Here is a 23801-nt window from a genome sequence, read left to right as displayed (position 1 = left end):
CATTGCTAACATTCTTTACATCCTGTTTGTATTAGTAGCTATTCTGCTGATCATTAAGTGGCACCAAACATGTACACATTAACACAAAATACACCAAACACTAATCGATATATCAATGTGTCTTTAAAATGCTGCCTTGTATTGTTTTGCACTGTCTTGTATTGTCTTATTTAGACTTTGCATGGATCAAAAGAGGAGCATTCCAATGTACCTACTAAACATGGCCAATAAAGATCTTGAATCTGCACCTAGTCCTCCTGCTTGGGTCATGCACAGCGAAGTCTCCTTGAGCACACGGGGTTTGCTCAGATCTGCTGCGAGTCCTTGACAGGGACGATTACCGTTCCCTAGGAGGTGCGGAAGCCTTACCAATTCATGTGACAGATACACACACTTCACAGCATTCACCACGACTTCATTTGTAAGACTACCATCGATTCCTTCATATTAATCATCTGCCCTAAAAACCGATGATTCCTGTGTAAATCTCAGTGGATTTTTACAGGTCAAAATTAAATCAGAAATATGCAGGGAAATGCGGGCATGCAGCCGTTGGCGTTTCTAAGCCCTTATTTTCTCTTCAGCTTAACAAAAGGAATACAAAGCAAAATTAAAGTGAAACCAAGCCTAGTGTGATCTACTGTTGAGAGGCATCGAAGAGTGTCCAAAGACCACAAATATAGTACACATGGAATCCCCCTTGCAATTTAACGACAAAACTAAAATGTGTGAAAGAACAAACAAGGAAGCCAAATGAAAAATGGCCACTTTTCGGCACCACGTCAGACAAACTCGAGGGTCACCTGAGACACGAACTACTCCAGGCACAGAGGGAGCAGTCGCTGCGTTTCTTGGGGGAACAAATACAAAATCCCAGAAAGTTTTAAGCAATTTCGTTTTTTTTTGTTAAATTATCATTTTCATCAAGACTATTCTCAGGATTGTTCACACCTCTTAAATGATTAGGTTAGTTAAAGGCTTATGTACTCTTGCCGATACTCTTCAGCCATTTATTCCAATGATTAACGTCCTATATCACAATACACACAAAAACCACACTATTGTAACCCAAGTCGACTTGTGTTACAAACATTATGGATGCATTCTGGACTAGTTTCAGTTACATAAATCCGTAACACGAAAGACCGATTACCGTTTCAAAGGAAACCACATGAGAAGAAAGCTTTGCCTCTGGTGATCGAGACAATGCAATTAAGAATAGAAAGGACAAAACCACGGCTAACAAGGTCAAGGTCCTTACAACACCAGTCCTTTGAAAACTCTATAAATGTGTGCCATCGTTTCACCCAGAAACACTGAGGATAACCCAGCCTAAGGACACTTAAGGGTTGCAGAACCTCCCGCAAGCCCTGTGACTCAGAGTCAAAACAGCAGCTCTGGTAGCTGGAGGTACGGCGAAAAACCCAACACCCAATGGAAAAGCTGTGATGTGGAACCACATCCAGAGCAGGCATGTCCTTTCCAGCATGACCATCACACGCACCAGGACTAACCACTTCCTGCGGCTTCTCCCAGGCAAGCCAAGAAATTATTCAGAATCACACCGCTACATTTTAACCCATCACTGTCCTGAAGGTTCCGTTTTTTTCCCCCGCACAGTGATGCCTGAGTAAAGAGCCTAGTTTGACTCAACCGTGATTCAACTATCGATACTGAGACAGGTGCTTCTGCATTTCCTCCTTGCATCATCCTCCAGATGATTTGCTCATACCCGAGAGCCGCATGATGAGCAGGATGGTGAGCAGCTGCAGCCCTACCGATTGGGCTGGGCCGGAAGGGTCAAAAGTCAGAAGACAGCAGGTGACCGTTTTCATGATCTGTGCACTCCAATGATCTTAAAACAAGAAGCTTAAAAGAGGAGTTTAAAAATACACAGAAAAACACTTTCAAAGGGAAATAAGTCATAGCGGTGCTAAAAATAAAGTTGTTCTTATATTGAGGCCCAATGTTCTTCTCCTTTCATTTCTCAGTTCTGGTTACATCTCGGAACCTGCCTTTAATCCACCCATGCACTTCTCAAATTAAGTCGTTTTTCCCCCCTAAAGCGGTAAAACACTTTTCCCTTATTAATTTTTCAACAACTGCCCATTTGTGACCCCCCCCCCCCACTTCCCCCATGAAATGCAGACACTAATGGTATTTGTTTAAAAGCTGGATTAACTCAGGTACCTGAATAGCAGTAGCCAGTGATCTGAGAAACTAGACAAAAATGTCCAGCCTCAGTGGGGTTGGGGGGTGGAAGGTAAGAGACGGCTCTCTGGGGTAAGAGCCGAAGGTTCGGGGGACACGGTGAGGCCGGCCAAAGGCTACATCCACCAGTGAGCCAAGAATACTTCAGAGGGACCAGAAATTCTGGGCCAAAAATAGTGATTAAGTTTCCTAGTTTGTCTGAAAGCGGCTGTAAGTCTGAGCGGATGCGTGCAACAGGAGTCTGCATCCTAGCGCGCTGAGGCACTGCCAGAGACAAACCCCGGCACATTCTGACAAAAATGTAATCTTAGACAGATTGGAGTGATTCTGTTGTCCCAGACTTCATCTTGCCTAGAACCTCCACACCACCTGAGGATGTGAACAGTACTCATAAACAGCACAAAGAACGATTTAAGAGACAAAAAAGTCCAACTGATATGTACATACTGCCTGGAGCTCAACACGCCTTGCGTGGTTTGCCAAAGAAGAATGGAGACGGTGCAGATGGGATGCAGAAGACACTCACAATCACATACTGCAGGCACTTTCTGAAGACACCACTTTGCCTAATCGTATGGTTTTAGGGACCACGGAAGGAAACCCACACGAATATGAAGAAAACCTGCAAATCGTGTGCAGATATTTTTCAAGGTCAGACAATGAAACTTAGGTGTTCAAAAATTAATTCTGTCATGACCGACTACAAACATTGACCAATGGAAGTATTGAGAGAACAAATATGGCAGAGTATGGCCTGCATTTATCACTAAAACACCAGGGAATGGTCCTACAGCACATTTGCCAGTGATGATTCATAACCACAAATAGTGGTGGACCTGCGGGGTGGTGCTGGACCTGCGGGGTGGTGCTGGACCTGCGGGGTGCGCATCCGATCGTCAGCATCGGTGTTCTCCGCTCTCATCCTCGAAGGTATCGGCGGCTGCCCAGAAATCATCTATACTCCATCAGCCGCATCCCAGTCTCTTAACAAGAAGTGTGTCACGCTTCTCAAATTACAGTGACTTTCAAGGCGTCACTTACCGAAAGTGTCACAAAACACATCCGGAAATCATAGATGGGATTTCAGTCAAATGTGTAGGAGTGAGAGCGAGAAATACACATTATATTTTATTTATTTAAGCGGCCGCTTTCATCCTAAGCGACATACAGTTGAGAAGTCAACCCTGGGATTTGAACTGGCCCCCTTCCGATACCAGGCACAGTGTCCTAACTCACTGAGCCATGCACCGCCTCCATGAAGACACTTACAATAAGGAATGAAAATAACTACATGTTGTGTAAAAGCATAGGTACATATATATCGAAGTCTTCTGACTTACTGACGAGAACTACGAAAACGGCAGTATTTCAGAGAAATTTCATAAAACAATACGAACAAAGCAGGCAGCCGACTTACAATCAAGCAGTGAGTTGAGATTAAACACACCTCCTTGTGAGCAGCTGCACGTCACCCTCACGAGGCCGTGTGGCCAAAACGTCGACAAAAATGTCCCTTGGGCAGAGGGTGGGTGAGAGAGATTCATGCAATATTGAACTTTTCAGAAACGGCACGGGTGTTTGGTGGACGAGTCAGCGGGATGAGAAGATGCTCATCGATGACCTGGCATTTCATTACTCAGTACCCCCCCCCCCCAAAAAAACCACAGATCTGATGTCATGTTTTCAGGCATGTTCTCCACAAAAGCTCTGGCAACGTTTGCCAAAAACCGTTCTGATACTGCTGGCCGAATGTTATTTTTTGATTTAATGCCTAGACATCACCATTTCAAACTGACCCTCACTTAAGACGCACCTAGGGAGTGAAACCAGCACCTGTTTTGAAAACAAAGGTGCATCCTTTGGAAGTCTATGCTCCGTACCAGTAATGCCACAGGCATAAGCATTAAGCAAACATATAACTCAAGCACAATGATAGGCTCAGCCTGAGAAACGCCTTGCTACTCGTCTTAACTCTTTATGTAACACACAAAGTAGTTGGTGACCGCTATATGTACGCAGCGCTGTGGAGGGAGCATAATATTACGTAAGGCCAACAGGCGCAGGAGAACTTCCGCAAGATCCGAGTCCCCAGATCGACATCAGCACTGAGCCTCTTAGCACATGCAAAAAAGAAACTCGAAACAGCCAGCTCAAAATACAAGATCAATTTCCCTCCTAAACAATAACATATTAAAAATAAATTAAAAAAAAAAGCCTTGAGATCGAAAGGCATCTACCCAAAACCAAATCGCCGAAAACAAACTACAGTCACACAACTGTATAACAGATAAATAAAATTATTATTAGCCAGGTCAAAAATGGATTACTGTTATTATTAGTATTATTATAAAAATATGGCTGAGGTTGACAGTCTTTGGGCACTAAAAGCAAAAAGCCAGGGACACATTTGCACAGGCAGCTGTTCGTAAGAAATCAGACGATCGGCAGACCATCTCTGAACTAAAAATACCAAAAACGTCAGCTAACATCAGGAAAATGGGAGTTCCAAAGGAGACCACGGGCTCTTCCTTGTGAAACTCCTACCCAAACAAGTGTCACCAACTGACACTGAATGGAAACAAACCGCCGTCCTCTTCCTGCTCTGCCAACACACTCGCCGCCTTTAATTGGCTCGGTTGGGGGGGGGGGGGGGTGGTTGGCTGACTCATGCGCCGCACCCAAATTCCAACCTGGCTCGAAGGGACGCAGAATCAAAACCAGGGAATAGGAACTGCAAATACCCCCCGTCTACTCCCATGACCCAGGGCTTGGCCAGAACCCTCCACCAAGCTGACACCTCGCACCCAGACGGGGAAGCCCTCCAGTGCGGAGAAATGACTGCAGGGTGGGGCGGACAGAAAAACAAAGAGGGCCTCAGTATTACACCTACCCTGGGTATCTCTATCAACATGTCACCCAGGGAGGGTGTAAACAAACACACAGAGTAACACTTCATTCACCTGTCGCTTTCCTTACTCCTAATTCTCCGCCCCAGCTTGCCCAGTTCCACGTGGCACAGGAGAGCGGGGCGACCACATGGCCTTAGAAGAGTCATACAGCGGAAATTATATGTATATCTAAACTTCATGACTCATGGTTCATTAAAGTTTTAAATTTAAATAAACTTTTTATCCAAAGAAAATAATGTAATACGAAACCCAACAAACAAAAAAAATAAGTTGCAATAGTGATTAAATTTGTATATAAATGTTACAACATACAATACAGTGCAGACATCTTAGGCAAGGAAAGAAAATGTTCAAAGCTAATTATCTGGGTAGTAAGTGTATATTTGCCCAGAAAAAAAAACAACACACAAATTAACATTAGAATACATGCAAATTAACAGTAACAATTTCTAACAAGCCAAACATGGTGCGCATGGTTGCTGCAAAACTGGGGTGATTTTAGGAAAGATTATGACCTTGACAGACATCAAATCATACTTTATAACACCACAAGACCAAATGTTATCATTAGTCATTCTGTGCCACTAGTCAAGGCAACAGAGAATCAATTTTCAATGTCAAAGTATCAGATATATTTGCATACTTTCGCAAAACTGCTGTCCTAATACAGATGCCTAAACTGGAATATTCTCCAGTAAAGCCGTGAGTTCATAGCGTGCTGGAAATGTGTTTTTACCGTTTTAACTTTTCAGAGGACTAAAGGTAAGTACCCTCCACTACGGCTCATTCCTCACTCTCAGTCCGGCCACATCACTGGTTCCTCCTTCTTGATTCATTTACCAGCTGTCTGCGTGGTAAAAATGGGCAGTCAGCACTGAGCCCTCGCAAATTTGTTTCATGCTCCATGTTGATAATCTTGAAGGTCTGCATTGTTTGAGGAAATGAGGTAGAATCGAAGAATCGAAACATATAAATGACCCGATATCAATTGTGTAACCAGTACTGGGCTGGAAATTCACATTTTGCAAAACTTAAGCATTTTTGTGACTGTCAGATTCCCAAAAATCACAGCACATTACTGAGCACTCCACTTACCACAAAAACACCCTACAGCACCAGTTAACTCATCTCACCATGCCCACCGGTAAGCTCCTGCAGCTAACAACATGCTAGAGGTCAAAAACATGTCTAAGATTTCTCTCTCACCAGACTTAACCGCTCCCTGGGGAGACAACCAATCACAGGCCTCACAGCTCGTCAGCTGCTCAGATGAGACATGGAGGAAAATCATCAGTCTGGGAGCTGTCCCATTGACCAGGAGGCCTGGCCTGTGATCATTCAGTGAGCAAAAAAACTAAGATTCTGCAAATAGGGGAGGCTGTGCATTCAAACCAAAGCACTATAAACAAATACTATACACAAGTACTGCTTTGGCATTTCAGCTCTTGGTTATCTCTGTTCCATCACAGGCATTGGGTGTGAAGTTGACGTCAAGTTAGGTGAACCTGCATGCCTGCCGTGACCTAACTTCTGCAGAGCTGATGAGTGCAAGGACCTCACCAGCACCATTCAGAGCATCGTCAACAGAATCAGGGGGAGGAGATCTTGGCTCCACTGCAATGTGCTTTGTTCAGTAAATACCGGCACCTGGCACACCTTATTCAGTGAGCACTGGAATAACAATCAGCAACTCTCAGAGGACCAAAGGGAGACCCACCCCACTGACATCTGTAACCTGCCCTAACACTTCTCTCCTTTTCAGTGTCTTTCATAATAAACAGAGGGTTCAGCCATGCTGCAACAATCTCAGGCAAAGCCTACAATAGCAGCCTTAACAATCAAGCTTGATGCTAAGTTTAGGTGAAGCTTTGGGTGTGAGAGATAGCCCTTACCCACAAGTTCAAAGACATCTTCCAAACGTCAACTGTCTCCAGATGCTGACCTGGCAATGCCATCCAGGTCCAAGCTGAAAGCCTTCCAACAGGTCTTATGACACACGGGAATTATTTTGACAAGTCAAACTGCTTGCCTTCAACAAAATCTTTGGACATGACTTACTAGAAGCAGAAAGCATTATGTCACTTCCTCAGTCACAGGAAGCCAACATGAAGACCCATCAGGGGGTTCACAGAGGCAAGACTTTCTGACAGAGGTGGGACACTAAGCTATTTTAAACAGTCCCAGGCATATAATCAAAACAGGCTATTCGTGCGCTTTATTCTTCTTCAAAATTAACTGCAGCACGTCAAGCTTAAAGTAACTAATGTTGGGAAAACCTCTCCGTTACAGAACAATCAGTGCCTTTGCCTGCACTTCGCTCTCCAGGTCAATCCGCAATCCGATCCGCCACTTTAATTTCAAACGGCAGCCATACGTAGCTCCATTAGCAAATCCGACCTATTATTGCTGCTGTCGAACAGCTAAACTGTTGATCTAACACCTCTGCCTGTCCCACATCATGATTGCTGAACAAATGAAAAAAAAGAAAAGGTTGCTGATAGGGCTGGGGAATAAAAAAATATATCGATTTATCATCATATAAAATTTAAATGCTAACAAAATGATTAACTTCGATACAGTGTCAATAAGGAACATTTCTAGATAACATGCATCAGCCTCACACATTACTGAAACAAATGAAATTCCAACCAATCAAAAGGTATTCCTTTAGTAACAGAGACTATATGCCCAACAAACCCACAACGAGTTTAATTGAGTTAGCAGAGCCTACAGAATGCTACTATTCTGGTAATATATGCGAGGAAACTTCTAGTTTCAGTGAAGAAAACAGTTCAGCAGCCACAACATTTTTAAAAAGGAGATTCTGTGGATAAACATGGTAAAAAGGTAACATGGAGGTAGTTTGGTAACAGACTAGTACGGTGTACTATAAACTTGGCCGAAAACTGGTGCCAATTAAAACTGGAAATACTATGAACTTACTTTACTAACATCCAGTAAAATAGTGGTTCCCGATACGCGGTCTATGGACTGCTAATCACCCCCTTTTTGGAGGGCTTGGTTAATTTCCAAAAGTGAAAAATATATTTAGAAATTTTCACAGCCCTTTTTTTGCAACTCATGTTTGCAGGTTCTGTTCGCACCTGGAAAAGAAATTAAAATGGTCACATTTCTAAAATCACCAATCAATGCAGCCCCTCGCCATTTTACTGGACCACAAACATCAAAAGGTTGGGAAGCCCTACAGTAGAAGGTACAGAATGTAAGCATTTACAGTCACAGACACCGGCAATTAAGGTTTCCACTTTCAATTGTATTCCCCGCAATACAATTGGCTGAGGGGGCAATCGTGAAATATGGGACAAATCGCATCATGTACTAGTTCAAACTAGGACAAAACGTTTTGGTTTTCAGTTTGGGATAGGTAGCAACTGTACTACGTCAAACCCCAGAACGAGCAACAAGCAGTCAAAAAAAGAAAAACTTTACTGTCGGGGGTGTTCTGTTATTACGCTCTATGACAAAAAAGTTTTTTTATATGATATATTTATTAAAACTAGATTCCCGTTTGCAACCCATTAAATTAGTTTTTTCGTGTTCTCACACGTTGAAATCCTAAGGCAATTTTTAGCAAAAGGAGCCTTAAAATGACTTGAATTATATTGTGATAATTATCGATATCGACTGATATGAAAAATTATCATAAAATATTTTGCCATATCGCCAAGCTATAGTTGCTGACAATGGCCTGCACAAAGCATAACACACCCTATCACTACTAACTCTTAAGCTAAACAACAGAGGAAAGAAAAAAAAATGCTTTATTAAGTGAGGAAGAATTCAGTGAACATTTTTCAGCAGGTTAAACTCTACTTGTGAAATCTATCATCTTCTTTAATCACTGCAAAGAAGTCTGCTCGAATTTCCTAGATTAACACACTTCTGGACAAATCCACTGATCTGATCCATTCGTTTTAAATTAATAACACAAACTCCAACACAGTCACTAATGAGCAACATTAGCAGCAGGAACCCAAACGAACCACCTCCTGAACTGGAATACTTGCATGCATCATACTCAACAGTACAAGTTGCCCTCGTAAGGAATTCCAGGGAAGTACCACAGCTTTTCAAGAACACTCCTATGCTGATTACTTGGTAAGTGACAAAAAAAGTTTACAAGACAACTTAAGTGTGGATCTCTCTGTGCCAACATGGCACCAAGCCATAACTTACAGCACATAGCAAAGAGATTTTGCCGACTGAGACACCTTAAGGCAGCGGGTCAATCCTTTACCTTGAATAAAGACAACAATAGTGAATATGAAAGGTCAATTGAATTAAGGGAAAGATTTAATCTAAGTAATTGACAGTGAGTCAAGGAGGAGATCAGGGGTATGGGTATCCTCCTGGGAAAGACAAGAGAGGAGAACAGGAGAACCTCTCCTTCTGTAGGGCAGTTTTAATAATCTCAAAGTAAACTATTGTATAAAGGTGATGGGGTGATCGAGCAGGGGTTTAACCATTCGCATAAGGGTCTTCCCATCCACCTTCAGACCACTTCACCCGCTGAGAATCAAAACCTTCATCTAAATATATCATTATACCAAATAGTAGAAAAAGATGGTTTATTTTTTTCTTTATTTTTTTTAATCAGGATGTAATTCTGTATGTGGGACAGCAAGAGAGCATAGTTTCTGTGGCCAAATGACCTTACTAATAACTTTACTAATAAAGTTATCAATAAGATCAGCAGGAACAGAGACCAAGACACTTTTGAACATGGGCTGACTACAAGAAACATTTACGAAGAACATAGACAGGAAAACCTATACGGTGACTGTTACAAGAATTCTGTTCCTCTGAACGCCTGATTACAACAGCAAAGGTTCTGGGGAATTACATGCTAGTACAGGCTGGATTTTTTGAGAATGGCAAGTAAGTCACCTAAAACTGATAGCACGACCCACTGAACTTTATTAATTTCACCACATTAATGGTCAATTAAACAGAACCTGTTGATTAAAATATAATTAGGCATTGAGGTGTAAATCCTGCAAAAGAGGGTGACGTGAACACACCAAGAGAAAATGCCAAACCCACAATGCAATGCCTATGCTCTGATGCAAAAAGGATCTTCCAAGGAGAGAGTTCTACAAAGGGCAGGATACATTTTTTCAGGTGGTAGACTGGGGAAAAGAGGAAACGGTTTCCACTGTCACATACACATAAAAGTAGGACATACATGAAGACATCCAGGTGACTCAGGCAGAAAGGGACCTGCATTCTGACAGATGACAAGTCTATGCCACAGTTCCACCATACAGCCTTGTTCAGGTGTCTGTTTTTACCGAGTTACAGTATAGCATGGATCGACAGACACCTACTACGCTAACAACACATAATAAACCCTCACAGCTAAATGAACATGCAGCATTTCTGATGGGATAAACAGCCGAGAAACAAAGATTCCATTTTGTAAAATGATAGGATATGTCTCCTGACTGTCTTTTGAACGTGGTTGAGGCATAAGAGGTCAAAATCAGATGAAAACATGAGAACTACAACCTGAAAATCTGAAGAAAAAGAAAAGAGATATACCAGAAAATAAGTAACTGCATACTTAAGGACCCTTTCAAATTAAATACTAATAAAATAAACCAAAATAAGCTGACGGTTTGGAAAACGATTTAGGGAATTTATAGGGGCATTAAGGGTAGCATGCATCAACAGGTAGGTAGGAGCAACAGCCCTCCTAAAATATGGAGTCACAATGGGGGAAAAAAAGACAAACTTCCATTTTTGCAAGTTCAAAGCATTTGCATCTTGTGGTGTTCAAGCGACAGGACATTAACCCTGAATGGCTCTGATGGTACAAGAGAAATTGTAAGCAGGTCATAACCATACACATATGTGTTAATAACAGTACTCCCACTAAAACATATAGACTGGGGAATTACATATACATGTGTATATAAATATATGAAAGCACGGTTATAAGTCAGTAAGTTACAGTATACTACATGTAACCACAGTTAACCAAGTTGACCACGGAATAACTGGGTGACTCACTTCCTGATCATTTCAAAACCAAGCAATATTGTATTTACAACAGTGAGTCAGTGGATTTCACAGGCACGTCAAAATGCGCGGCCCGTCTGGAGAGACGTGCGGGGTTTAACGCAGCCGCTCCATCCCTTCTGCTCTTCGCATTTAACCCCCCAACCCCCTAACAAAGGGAAGAACGAAAACTACAGTCCCCACGACTGCAGATCCCCGACGTTTCAACCATTTTCTGAAACCCGCTGATGCTATGGGGCCGCACAGTACATTCATTAAGAGAAGTGACCGGCACCACAGGACCTACTTGGCCGACTACTCGTGCTCTACACCACGAAGCCCAGGGGTGTTACTGCAGCAGCCTAGCTACGTGTAAGGGGTAGGCACTGGTGCTGGGCGGAAACTTCACTAAATACACTGACAAAACAGCACGCTTTATATAACCTGTATTAGGTAACAGTCATCACAGCAAAATACCGTATCTTAATACCCCTACGAAGACCAATGCATGTTATCCCACACATAAATAATGCATTTCGGTCACACTGTTCCAAAAGCATTTACACGCAATACTCTTCTCAGGCACTATATATATATATATATATATATATATATATATATATATATATATATATATATATATATATATATATATATATATATATATATATATATATACACACACATATATACATATATACACACACACACACACAGATACATATACACACACGAACATATGCAATCTGAGGTCAATGTGGCCGGTTTTACAGCTACTATGCAGCCGATGCCTAAATTACAGTTAGATACGTGACGTTTTAATGGCCATATTTACCTCGATCTAGGTATGCGAGTATGCGATCGGTCCAGTTTCCATTACCCAAGTAATCCTGACACCAAAAACCACTTCCCAAAATATTAGCAGCCAAGGCAAAATGCATCAATCGCTGTAAGATATTCCTAGTATTTCTAGGTACACAATTACACATTTATCTGCAAAACCCGAAGGTACCAGTAACTCGGATTGCCGGGCCAGCGTTAATTTAGTTAATATACATGCCCATCTACCCACCCCGCTAGTAGCTAGCACAGCTAACTAGATTTTTTTTTACCTTCATGTCGTTCATGATGGTCTGGAAGAGCCCTCCTAAAGCGCTGCACTCCTTCTCTATACCCGCATCCATTTTCCACGTCCAAAAATAATGATACAAATAAATAAAATTCTTAAAATACCGAAAACAGATTTCTCAGTTAAACCTTGGCCAGGTTGTATTCACTTCAAGCACAAAATGGGTCGGATCTCCTCCAAAAAAAACCTAAAACTGGACGTAGCCTGGAAGAATTTCACGAAAATGAATCAAAAAAACTATTTCCCAATTACGGCTACCAGGACTTCTTGCACTGGAAGTTTTAACAAGTTCTTAATCCGTCGATTGACCTCTGCTCCCCAGCCAGCAGGAATTTACCCAGTCCAGGCAATGGGACGCACTGGTAACCAGCGGAGACCAGTAACTAGCCGTGAGCTAGCTAACTCGCTAACGTTGTAGCTAGCTGGTTCGGATCAATAAATCCTTTCCCTACTCCCCATGGCTCCGAACCGACAAGACGCGGCGTCCGCTCAGCCTGTGCTATCCACGCTTTCTGCCAGCCAGCCAAGTCCCCCGTGATTTCTCTTTCTTAATTCTCACGGCGACGCGCTCTGATTCGGACCCGCATCTACCACTCGGCGGAATCGGCGTACGGATCTTTAGACAGCCGCACTCCGAATTCCCTCTTTCCCCGCTCCTCCCGAGTCGGGCTCTTGATCTGCTGATGTTGTGGGCGGAGCTAAAGCTTTTCGGCTTCTCTCGGCACCGCTCGTGTGCCCACTGGCAGCGGGCCTCCGAAATGCCCTCTCCTCCCGATTCGGCAGTGTTCGGCTTCTTCCGAAGTTCGTCGTGCGTGAACTTTTCTCGCGGTGGAGTAGCCGGGTCACCTGAGGGTGCACATTGCAATTTGAAGGTGTTATACAGCACTACGGCGATTTGGGGCGTAGGCTTAATGTTGCGTCGGATTTTATAATGCGCCTCAGAATAAGCTCGTGATTATACAAGTGAAGTAATATAGGAAACAGCACTAATTCTTATTAGTCTGTGATTAATCTTTAGAATCTTAATCGTTTGCTTATATTTTGTCTCATGACTATTATTATATACAAGCCTAATGACTTTGCTCTTGCAATATTTTATGTTAAACGTCCGATGAAACCGTGTTGTGAACGATACATGAAATAAATTGCACTGAATTGTAGTGAAGTATTTCAGAAAGCACCTCATTATTTTATTGTGACATTCTGTAAGTGTTGATGCATGAAATGAACATAATTGTGCGAATGCATAATAGTTCCTTCTTAAAATACACAATCAACAACACACCCATACAACTTACACTTGTTTATGGGTGTAAATTCAATTGTTACATTTGATTGTATACTTCCGCATACTTAACTCTTCGGGTTATTTTTCTCCAGAAACCGCATGCCTGAACGGAGATGCGACGTGTACCATTTTTAGTGTAATGAGTCGCAGAATAACGCTCAGCGCAGTCAGGAGAGAAATTTGTCTCGTTGATCATGATTTCCAACAAAAAGTGTATCAGCTCCTATCATTTACAAACGGTGTTCAGACGAGATATGGCACAAACCGTTAAGGAGAAGCCACGTGACACCTTGTTTGAGCTTAAAATTCTCAGGGTAAGAAAAGAAAGGTTATCTGTAACGGTAAACATATGCTGTTGAGGAATGCAGAGATTAATAAAAGAGAATCAATTCGGACAGGACAGTTATCTTTGGACATGAAAAACAGCCAGGTCTTGTCATAAAAATATTCTGGACTTTTCTGAGCCACTAGCAAAACCATCTTATCATAGGGACCAGTATTCACCTATCACTGGGTTTGGGTCACGGGTCAGCAGAGGACTGGTCTCTGAGGCTTTGACTCCCCCGATTTAAATCTTAATGTCAGTAAAGGTCAGGATCTGGACATTCTGAGCTCTGTAACTCATCAGCAACCCCTGATGCCCTGCTCAGATTCCCTGTCGCTACCATATCCAAACCACGCTCCTCACAGGACCTGTAGTGACTGCTGACTTTAGCAGACAGGATGGCCAAAAAATGGGGGCATAACATAAGGGTTACAGAGTGATTGTGGTATCATGAGCAGAGGGGTGGTTGTTGGTTCAAGGCCTAGGACATATCTGTGGAAGGTATTTCAAGGGATTTGCTCCAGTAAAATCACTAAAAGACAAATTGTAGGTTTGGACATCTGTGTCTTCAATTATAATTAGGAAGCAACAGCAATGTAGCATGGGGGTGGTTTCAAAGGTGGGTGTCTAGAAGGGAATTTAGTTATACAGGGTTCATATGATGACCGTACTGTTTATGACCGGAGAAGGTCATTGCAGATTGCAGAGGACCCATTCCAATCCATCATGTGGCAAATATGTTCCGGAAAAAGGCTACTTTGAGCCAAAGGGTGCAGTGAGGTGTCCCACGTGTACGTCTACATTGAAAAACAAACTATTCAATTGCTGAGGTCAAAAGGATCTTTCATCTTTCTTCATGAAGATAAACAACGTAAAGAAGGCAATAGGGCTACGTTTCTCTTAAACACACCGCAGACAGGCTGTACCATAAGCCTAGCTACACCCGAGTTCAGCCTGGAGGATTCATGACCAGTGGGGCTAAAACTATTTGGACATGCTGTAAGCTCTCCTGGCCATCGGAATGCCACCTAGGCATCAGTGTCCATCGGACATCCTGCAGTAAAACCTGGCTTCTGTTTTCAGAGCAAACTTCATTATACAGGACATATCTGACAGCCATGCAGATCATAGGCTGGAGCATTTGGTGGTAAGAAATAGAGATTATTGTTAGGGATTATTGCGCAGTGTTATGTTGATTTGGTGGGTATCTTTTATTTTATCCCCAAGAGTTCATTTGCTATTACATCTGACAAGTTAGGCTAGGGGTGGCCAATCTTATCCACAAAGTGTGTTTGCGGGTTTTCACTGCAACTCGCTAATTAGATTACTAATTAGAGGACTGATTGGCTGAAGAGTCTTCACACCTGAGTTTGAACAGCTGACCTACAGGTTATCCCAAAAACTTGCATACACACCGGCCCTTTACGGATAACATTGGCCACCCCTGAGTTAGGCTATCTGCTACCTAATCTGGGTGGCATGTCTGTCACTAAGAGTGGCTCTCAAAAGGGTCATAATGGAAAAAGTTCACTTTCTTTTCTCGTTGTTTGTGTGGATGGTTTGTGCCATTTGGTTAATCTGCTGCCAGTACAATCAGTAAGTTCTAAACTACAACTGATGCTTGGACTTGTGTTGCACTGCCCTCCTCTGTAAACGAGGGGTAAGACATTTTACAAAAATTTGCCCATAAACTGGAAATAAGTGCAGCGAAGAGCTGGAAGCAGGGCATGCCAGGTTATCGAGAGGAATCTAAGCCTTCAATCCAAGGGACCCAACTTTTCAAATGACAGTCAAAAGTCTTTCAGTGAGGGCTGGTATTGAGTCTTTGAAGAAACGAGCGCTGTGTCGTACGTCAATACACCTATTTATGCTCTCATTTAAACAAACAAATTAATACATCGTTTCTTGCTTTGAAGCGAAATATGCCGTGAACGGTAGATCTCATATGGAGAAACTGAGCAGCTACTCTAAGCATTAACAATCCGTCATACCCTATCCAATCAGTACCGTTACACGCCAGACCCACTCCTGATGTCTTTCATTCAGTCCGCTCAATGGAGGTCACACGCTAAAATAAAAGTCCGTTTTTGGAATCGCACTAGAAAGGGACTATAGGGGCGTGATCATGTAAATTTCTGACGAGCCGACGGCTGGAATATTGCGCATTTCCCATCTGGCTCCGCTGAAATCACTGCTCTTAAATAACAGCTGTGGATCATGAAAATCAGTGGCCCACGCACCATGAGCTACTGTTCAATACATTTATTCATTAGGCTATATGAATTGCTTTCAATTCCCCCAAACCTGTATATTAAAAAAATATGGAGCCATTTAATCCATGAAAGTTCAAACCAAATATCTTGTTCACTATTCAACAAGGAAATCACCCATCGCACGACAGGTTTTTAGCAATTTTAATGATCATTTCTTGGGTTATCAGATGTCGGTCAGAACGAGTTGAGGATTTTTATTTAATAAAAATAGTAATAGCTCATTAAGAAGTTATGGTCAACTATATTTTGGGTTAACTACCAAAAACAATTTCATAAAAAAAACTTCAAATTAGATTTAGAAAAATCTGCCTCTTGCACAAATTTACACATTTTTTTCTGTCCAGTCACTTTGTGAAAATCGTTTAACCATTTTCCTTTATGCCCCTTTCCAAGAATTTGAATTTGCTGCCATCTTGTGGTGGATTATCGGCAAAAACTCATTGCGCTTGGTGACATATTCAAAATGGCACAGACATAAAAAACACGAGTTTGTTAGAAAAACCATTTTACATTTATTCATACAAAAGCTCAGCAATGCAGTAAGCTTTGATTCATTTCCAGAATCAATGCAAAGCTGTAATAGTCTTTACTACAGGAAATTAGTAACTATAAGTGGTCATTGCTGAATATAATGACTGGCAAAATTTAAAATGTACAAAATCCTGTTAAAAAGAATATTTTTTACAACTGAACAACAGACAGCCGGCTGGCAGAATCAGGTGCATGGTCATTAGAAATGCATATCTGTGGATTTATAATGTATATGCCATGGATGTGTGTATGTTAAATATCTGCAGAGGTAAACATTTTAGTATTAAAATAACCCAGAAAAAACATTCGAGTATCATCCTGTGCACTTCCGAAACAGAGGTATCACCCCCGACAACATCTCGAATCCTCTGATAAAAACTGTTTAAAATATAACTATGGTGAGTGTCATAAAGTCCAAAAGAAAAAGTTTGTTACCAAAAACAAGGACAAACAAGGGTATCAATGTTACGAGTTACAGAATCCCACATAAAATACTGACTATTACACAAATTTCTGTTAGAAGAAGCAGAAATAGATGCTGTATTGGTTTTTAAAATCCTTAATTATACAGATGTATATCTGCTGAAATTATACCATGTATAAGTGTTGCATAAGTATCGTACGTGGGTATAATACTGTGTGTTTTAAAAATGGCCAGCCTCTGGTTCCAAGGCCTCTTCTACTAAAAACGAAACGTAAAAACATAGTGCTACATGACTTTGCAAAAGAAATACCTGTGAATTTTTTTTCCTCTGTTAAAGAAGAGTGATTTGTTTAGGAAATGCTGGTATCGTTTCCCGTGCATACTGTGACTCCACATTTGCATTTAAGCCGGACTGCATTTAAAGCTGCAGGGGATCTCACAAAGCAGCCAATCTGCAGCATCGCATGTAACCCGGGAGACCGTAATTCACCTTGGGTGACTCGGGCTTCCGATTCACCACACCGGTGCTTTAAACAGGTCTGGCCACATGCTGTGAGGTATTGCCGATATGCTGTGTCCACACGTGAAAAAAAACCAGCTCAAGACATTTCCTCTCCAGCGACTGAAATTTCGAATTTACACCCCATCAAAAACAGATTAAAATTGTATTTGTTCACAGGCTAGGTTATTAACATTATAGCTAAAGTGTTATAGAAAAATTATTTCCCCCCCTAAGTTTGTGCATGTCAAATATATATATATTATAAACTGATTTACACATAATGCTTACTGCACCCCCATAGGGAGACAGATTTCTGATTCAAGGATTTCTGGATGCTACTTTAACACATCCAATTAATGCTTGACTGACAAAATGCCCATAATACAAAGACAGTCCTTAATCTCATGGACAGGATTCTGGAGGCTGCCTTTTATGAATGAGCTGTGAACCTGGTCCAGTCTAATTCATACCAGTTGACTTTGGTCCGGTCTACGTTAGGCTATGAGTCACAAGCAAGTGCGATGTGTGTGTCTTCCTTGTCCCCATCTGTACTCTGGTCAGCATTGCGCTGTCGTCTGGCCAGGTCGCTGGCAATGGCGAGGGCACCACCCTTGAGGAACCGCACGAAGTTCTCACCCACCAGCGGGCCCATGACATATAAGCCTGGCTCCCGCACGGACTCGTAGGTGTAGGGGTTGACATGCAGTGGGTTACGCCGGCAGCTGATTGGATCTTGGGGGCAGAGGCCAAGGTGCTGACCGTCGTCGGGCAGGAAAGAGAGGTTGGGGTAGGCGCCGATCAGGACCAGGGCCATGGATACCGGCAGGATGGTCTGCTGCCCCTCCGCGTTCTCCAGCACGCACTTCTTGTCCGGCTTGAAAGCCACCACATGGTGCTTGGGGAAGCTGACGTACCCGGGGTAAGAGCCCGAGAAGGGTAGGGGCGCGTTTTCGGGGTGGGTAACTGGCATCCCTTGCCAGCACTGCTGCTGGGTCATCATCTGATGCACCTTGTGGTACTCAGGGTAAAGCACCTTGGGCAGCTGGTTGAAAATGAGGTCCGGGTCGGTGACCGAGCGACGGAAAGCGTGGTACACATTGACGCTGTGGTGGTGGGCTACCAGGATGGTGTCCGCTGCCGTTAGCCCCGCCCCAACCACAAAAACAGGGTCAGAGTTCCGGTCCAGGTTCCCCTTCATGAGAGCCGACTCCATCTCCCAAAAGCTGTGATGCACGAAGGGCAGGTCCTCGCCGTCGACCCCTAGCCGGGCCGGCACGTCATGGGTGCCCGTGGCCAGCACCACGTTCTCTGCTTGCAAGCTAAACGGGCACTCCGTTTCCTCTCCTTGCTCAGATAACCGCTGCAGTCCCTGCACCATCCACACGGGGGCGCCGCCATCTTTGCGGGGTACACGGCAAAGCGATGTCACCACGGTGCCACTGATGAAGTTCTTCTGCAGACCCATCTGGGTCACATAGTACTGGTAGTAAGAGGCAACTTCTGCTGGTGTGGCCCGGTCATTACGAACATTCCTGGAACTGAGGGCCAAAGGAGAGTCAGACCCAGAATTCAAACACCGGGATTTCAAACACATGAAGCCTATGACAGGGTACAAGGGAAAAGATGCCAGTCCATCACAGACAGAGACAATTTTTCCAAAACAAATCCCACCTTAAAACAACAGAAAAGCATTGCAACAGATTACAAAAAAAAAAAACTTCGGAAACCACACCAGGAAACTGACCTGCGCTTGTCTCGAACCCAGTCCTTCAGCTTCAGACCAGGAAGCTCCATCCAGCGGGCCAAGCTGAGTGTGAGCATGGAGCCCTCCATGGCCTGGCGGGGGACACGGGGACAGTGAGGCAAACTGCAAAGCACCGCTCAGTCATGCAACACCGCACACCAGGATGACCTGAGTTACACTTTAAGGTTTGTGACGTTCAGGTAGGCCTATACAAGCTAAATTGCACCCACCAGGTCACAAATGCATGTCTTCAACCACAGGGCCACCTACTGTCCAGCTGTGTGAGTGGGGGGGTGGGGTCACGTCGGGAGTTAAAAAGAAAGGGACTCACGTGCCAGGCTCCACCTGGCAGACCCCTGCCCAGGACTAGGTGGGGCGTGGCTCGCTCAGGCTGGTATCGCCATAGCAACGGGGAGGGGCTGTCCAACCCAAAGTCACTGTCTGGCAGGAGAAGGGAGTCAAAGAGCACGGCCACCGGATTGGACGAGCGGCCCTCCAGCCCCTCACAGAGGTACTCCAGGTCCTGTGGAAACACAGCCCAGTCACGCTGCTAGCTACCCTCACACAGCTACATGCTATACCTAATAACCAGGAGAGCTGGCATTTACCTGCTCCAACAAGGACAGGTGGGGGTTTTGCTCCAGTTTGGCCTGCAGGATGGCGTTGGGGTGGGTGCCCTCGGGCGAAAGATATGGCATATACCCAGACAACAGGTAGGACATGCAGATTCCAGATGGGCCATTGCCTGAAAGCAACCGTCCCAAATCATAAATCTGACATCATTCTGTATCACTGAAGTAACTTTAACTTCCTTTGGAAGGGACGTGGTCACACAAATTTGCTTTAGAAATTCTCTACCTGAATTAAATTTACATGCACAAATGATTGCTGCTGTTGGCACCATTAAGCTAGTTAATTTCCCAGAGAAAAGTATATTTTTATCTAAATAAAAACGAAACACTCGAATTGATTTAAATAGTAAATACATAAAATATAATATTTTCATATTAAGGCCATTGCCCAGAATTAAGATGAAAAGACGCTTACCAATAACGACGACAGGCAGGACGCCACCGGGGAAAGTCTCCTGGCCGTTAGGGTCCATGGCCGCCTCGCCTTATCTGCAACTAGCATAAGCAATTAATAAGCCGTTATACACCAATTTATGTCTTTCTAAAGAGCCTTTTATTCGGAGCCACCCTTTCCCAGAAGCGCATGGCTTGGTCACGTTACCGCCTATAATAGGAGAAGAAAAAGGTTCCTTTTGTCAATGGAAAGGCATATGCACGTCCTGGGAGTGGCGGGGGGGTTTAAATAACTTCACCATAAGCGTGACTCAGCAAAACTAAAACGAAAAGAATTAAGAAAAAAAAACACAAGTCACATTACACACTTGCTGAGCATGGAATCCGAGCACCGAAAGCGGCTGTCATGTGAAAGTGCAGGGAATTGCCCAAGAGCTGAATAGTCACTTAAAAATACGGAATTACGGCATGAGAAACACACACACAGCACTACTACAGAGCCGATTTACATCAGTAATATTTGTACAAACTGTTAGAAATTCTTCCTGAATGCATGTACCACTACCAGCCTGCAACGTTGTACGAATAGTTTACCACTATTTACCTACACACACACACACACACACACGCACACACACGCAAAGTAAAGCTGTTTTGTAACAATAACCTCAGCGACTTCCAAAGAACAATTACATTGATCTTGCTGTTCTAGGGAAGTTATTTTTGTCTTGTTAGAACATTAAAGTATCGGATTTGCAACCACAAGTATGGATGTGCCGTCATGGCCACAGAAGCGCACGCCAAGTTACTAAGTGGACCTGCTTCTCAGCAAAAACGCACAAAACGAGTAGCATCAGACTTTCAAATGACCAGTTTGGCTTTTACGGTTCTGAATAATAAAAACACATCCCACCTCCACCCAAGGTCTACCTGGAAAACACTCCTTAGGTTAGATTTGATTGATAAATAGTTTACATAAATTTAAGATTTATATATTAAAACATCAAGTCAACGTTCCAGTTAAAACTAAATAATTTCAAATAAAACAGCTGGATAGTTATTTGAGAGATATGCTATTTTTGTTAAATATGATAGTTTTGCCAAATTCGATCACAAGAACTGCTTTTGGCGTACTGAACGAATTGCCATGTTAGCACGAGGTACCTTTAAGAAGCGCTTCAGGCTTTTGGCTGAATTGTGTCCCGTAAATACTGATATAATCGCTCCTTTGCGCAATGGAAATTGGACGTAGCTCTCCACCAACATGTCAGGCAGACACGGGCATCCAGTTACATTAGCGTACGTGCGGATGGGAGTTTTAATACCGAAAGTTCCAGAAAAGATTATCTTTTGACACTCCGATACCATAAGAGAGTAGATCCCAATGAAATTTGTTTTACTATGCTTTTTAAAGCGTAACATGAGTACAAAATTAAAACTTTCTGAAGCTTTAACAGAAGGATCGTTGAATGATACAATTTTTATACTTCTGCCTAGTCCAAAAGGAATAATCATAAAAATGCAATAATTCAACGTTAGAAAATGAAACAGCGCACATTATCTAGTAGGAGAAGCCCACATGTTCTTCAGCAGTTTCATGCTACGCAGCGAGAGCCAAGTGCGTGATAAATACGGGCGACTGTAGATTTGGCTAGATTACAATGTGCAGGTGGTCTGGAAAAAGCTAGACAATTACTATGGGGATTGCAATTCAAAACGGATTAAATTTAGACGCGCTTAGCCGTACAAAAAGGTTCCTCGACCTGGTTGAAGGAAGAAACATATTTTTTAGCCCTGAGATGTCATACATGCAAAATGCAGGACACACACTATACGACCGTAACAGGCAAGCGTAAAGGCGAACACACAGGACCACGAGAACAGATTTTTTAAACACGGAAAGAAAGAAAAATCGTGAAAGAAATACCTGGTTATTCGCCGATTAAATTCGGCTTGATAATAGCGATTTTCAAAAGACGCCGTGTATCTTGTCAATTATTTCTTCAGGTTGCAAAATACTGCCGTTCAACAATACATACCCACCTATTAAGGAAATATGGATAATGCTGAAGAAAAACCAGAACCGCTACAGTATTAGTCTTTGCGTGCTTGTCATTTCGCCGTACTGTTCTTTCGCCAACCAATCATTTTCAGCTCCAATGACGTCGTGTGATACTATTGGGTAATTATAGAAACACTGCAAAATGATCAGAGCTTCTGTGTTGCGTTCCTCTTCGCCGAGCACACCGCTCTTAAATGATTGGTCTATAAGTATCACATGGCGTCTATAGGCCAATAAAATCTTTAGCGCGTTGCTTGCGAAAAGAAAAATACACCATCCTTTTCCTGAAAGGCGTGTCGACGCCTCACGATGGTGAGCGACTGAATGAGTGGTGTGCTTTTAACTCTGCCAGCAAAAGCGTAGGAAAAGATTTTGAAAGGCAGTATGCGGCATTGCCCTTGAGCATCCATTTTCTGAAACCGCTTCTCCTATTCTGGGTCGCGGGATGTCCAGCGCATATTCCGGAGGTTACGGTCGCCAGGCAGAAAACAACCCGTCGCGGGGCACACACACTCACTCACCCACCATACACCTACGCGTAGTTTACCAACTCCAGCTAGCCTTAGCATGTCTTGGGAGAACCGGAGTAAGCTCCTCGACGAGAACATGCAGACTCCGCACACATGGAACCCTGGTAGAAACTTGAACGCAGACCCCACATATGTGAGGCGGCAGTGCTAACCACTGTACCACTATGCTGCACCCCATGAGCATCAGTGTCTTCTAATAATGTCAGCGCTGTGAGAAAGCTTTATCTTTACTGCGCAGTTGGTCCGGATTTAAACATTAAATCCAGCACCATGGTAAATTTAGCTTTATATTCAGTTTTCAGCTAAAGCAAGCAACACCCATTGGTTTCCAAGATTACCGACGAATTCTAATCATTTTTTAAAATGTTTTCATGTGCACTTCACCTCCATTATTTTTTCTCTTCCCATGTCCCCTTAGGGGCCCCGAAACGATTTAACCTAATGTGTTACCAGTTGAGAGATTTATCAATAATTACGTACCTAAAGGTTTGTAGGTCATCACTGAATACAGACATTAGAAACCTACGAAGGCAAATGGAGGTGATCGGTATTTGTTGTTTAAAGCATTATTCAAACGGACTTTAAAGTTCGTCGTTTTGGTTGCTCGCAAATGAACAACCACACACCTCTTGGATGGGTATAGTCTTATTTGCTTACCCTGTGGTGTCATCAAGTGCAGATCAGAATTTTCCTATCCATTCTGGATGTCTTATAGAGAAAATCTTCAGTGGAAGAACTACACAGCGAGGCTGTTTCTGTGACTTTATAGTTATATGACTAACATTGGTATCAATGCAGTGCCTATGTGGGTGAGCGCAAGAGGAAAA

General features: G+C 43.0%; 2 protein-coding genes across 7 annotated transcripts in view; both read right to left on the bottom strand.

Annotated features, from left to right (window-relative positions):
* The window catches only part of mtss1 (MTSS I-BAR domain containing 1), a 50712-nt gene extending 36907 nt beyond the window's left edge, over positions 1-13805 (bottom strand). For 2 of the 3 annotated variants that reach the window (XM_023795397.2, XM_023795398.2), the window contains exons 1-2: positions 13629-13805; positions 12254-13116 (exon numbers count right to left, since the gene is read on the bottom strand). In XM_023795397.2, coding sequence (XP_023651165.1) covers positions 12254-12325 — 72 coding nt within the window. In that variant the 5' untranslated portion in view covers positions 12326-13116; positions 13629-13805. The remainder of the gene's footprint in view (positions 1-12253; positions 13117-13628) is intronic. The other variant, XM_023795399.2, reaches the window with a different exon arrangement.
* Positions 13806-16644: 2839 nt separating this feature from the next.
* On the bottom strand, positions 16645-23773 carry osgn1 (oxidative stress induced growth inhibitor 1). 4 transcript variants are annotated; one of them, XM_023795501.2, is made up of 6 exons: positions 23632-23773; positions 20405-20484; positions 19966-20102; positions 19689-19880; positions 19358-19449; positions 16645-19151 (listed from the first exon to the last, which is right to left on the bottom strand). In XM_023795501.2, exons 2-6 carry the CDS (start codon positions 20460-20462, stop codon positions 18113-18115), a joined length of 1518 nt encoding a protein of 505 aa, XP_023651269.1. In that variant the 5' UTR covers positions 20463-20484; positions 23632-23773; the 3' UTR covers positions 16645-18112. The 4 variants fall into 4 exon arrangements, with proteins under 4 accessions (XP_023651269.1, XP_023651267.1, XP_023651265.1 ...); XM_023795499.2 differs by lacking the exon at positions 23632-23773 and adding an exon at positions 22426-22548; XM_023795497.2 differs by lacking the exon at positions 23632-23773 and adding an exon at positions 22310-22534.
* Between the last annotated feature and the right edge of the window lie 28 nt (positions 23774-23801).

Source organism: Paramormyrops kingsleyae, chromosome 8 (assembly GCF_048594095.1).
Source record: "Paramormyrops kingsleyae isolate MSU_618 chromosome 8, PKINGS_0.4, whole genome shotgun sequence".
In the NCBI taxonomy this organism is placed as follows: Eukaryota; Metazoa; Chordata; class Actinopteri; order Osteoglossiformes; family Mormyridae; genus Paramormyrops; species Paramormyrops kingsleyae.
This window is presented reverse-complemented; position numbering and strand designations above follow the sequence as displayed.

Excerpts from the sequence above, each read along its gene's own strand:
- osgn1 (XM_023795501.2), bottom strand. The coding sequence starts at position 20,462 with ATGGACCCTAACGGCCAGGAGACTTTCCCCGGTGGCGTCCTGCCTGTC. Across the intron at positions 20,103-20,404 it reads CCTGCCTGTCGTCGTTATTG|GCAATGGCCCATCTGGAATC; the intron begins GTAAGCGTCTTT and ends GGTTGCTTTCAG. Across the intron at positions 19,152-19,357 it reads TGGGTTCGAGACAAGCGCAG|TTCCAGGAATGTTCGTAATG; the intron begins GTCAGTTTCCTG and ends TTTGGCCCTCAG.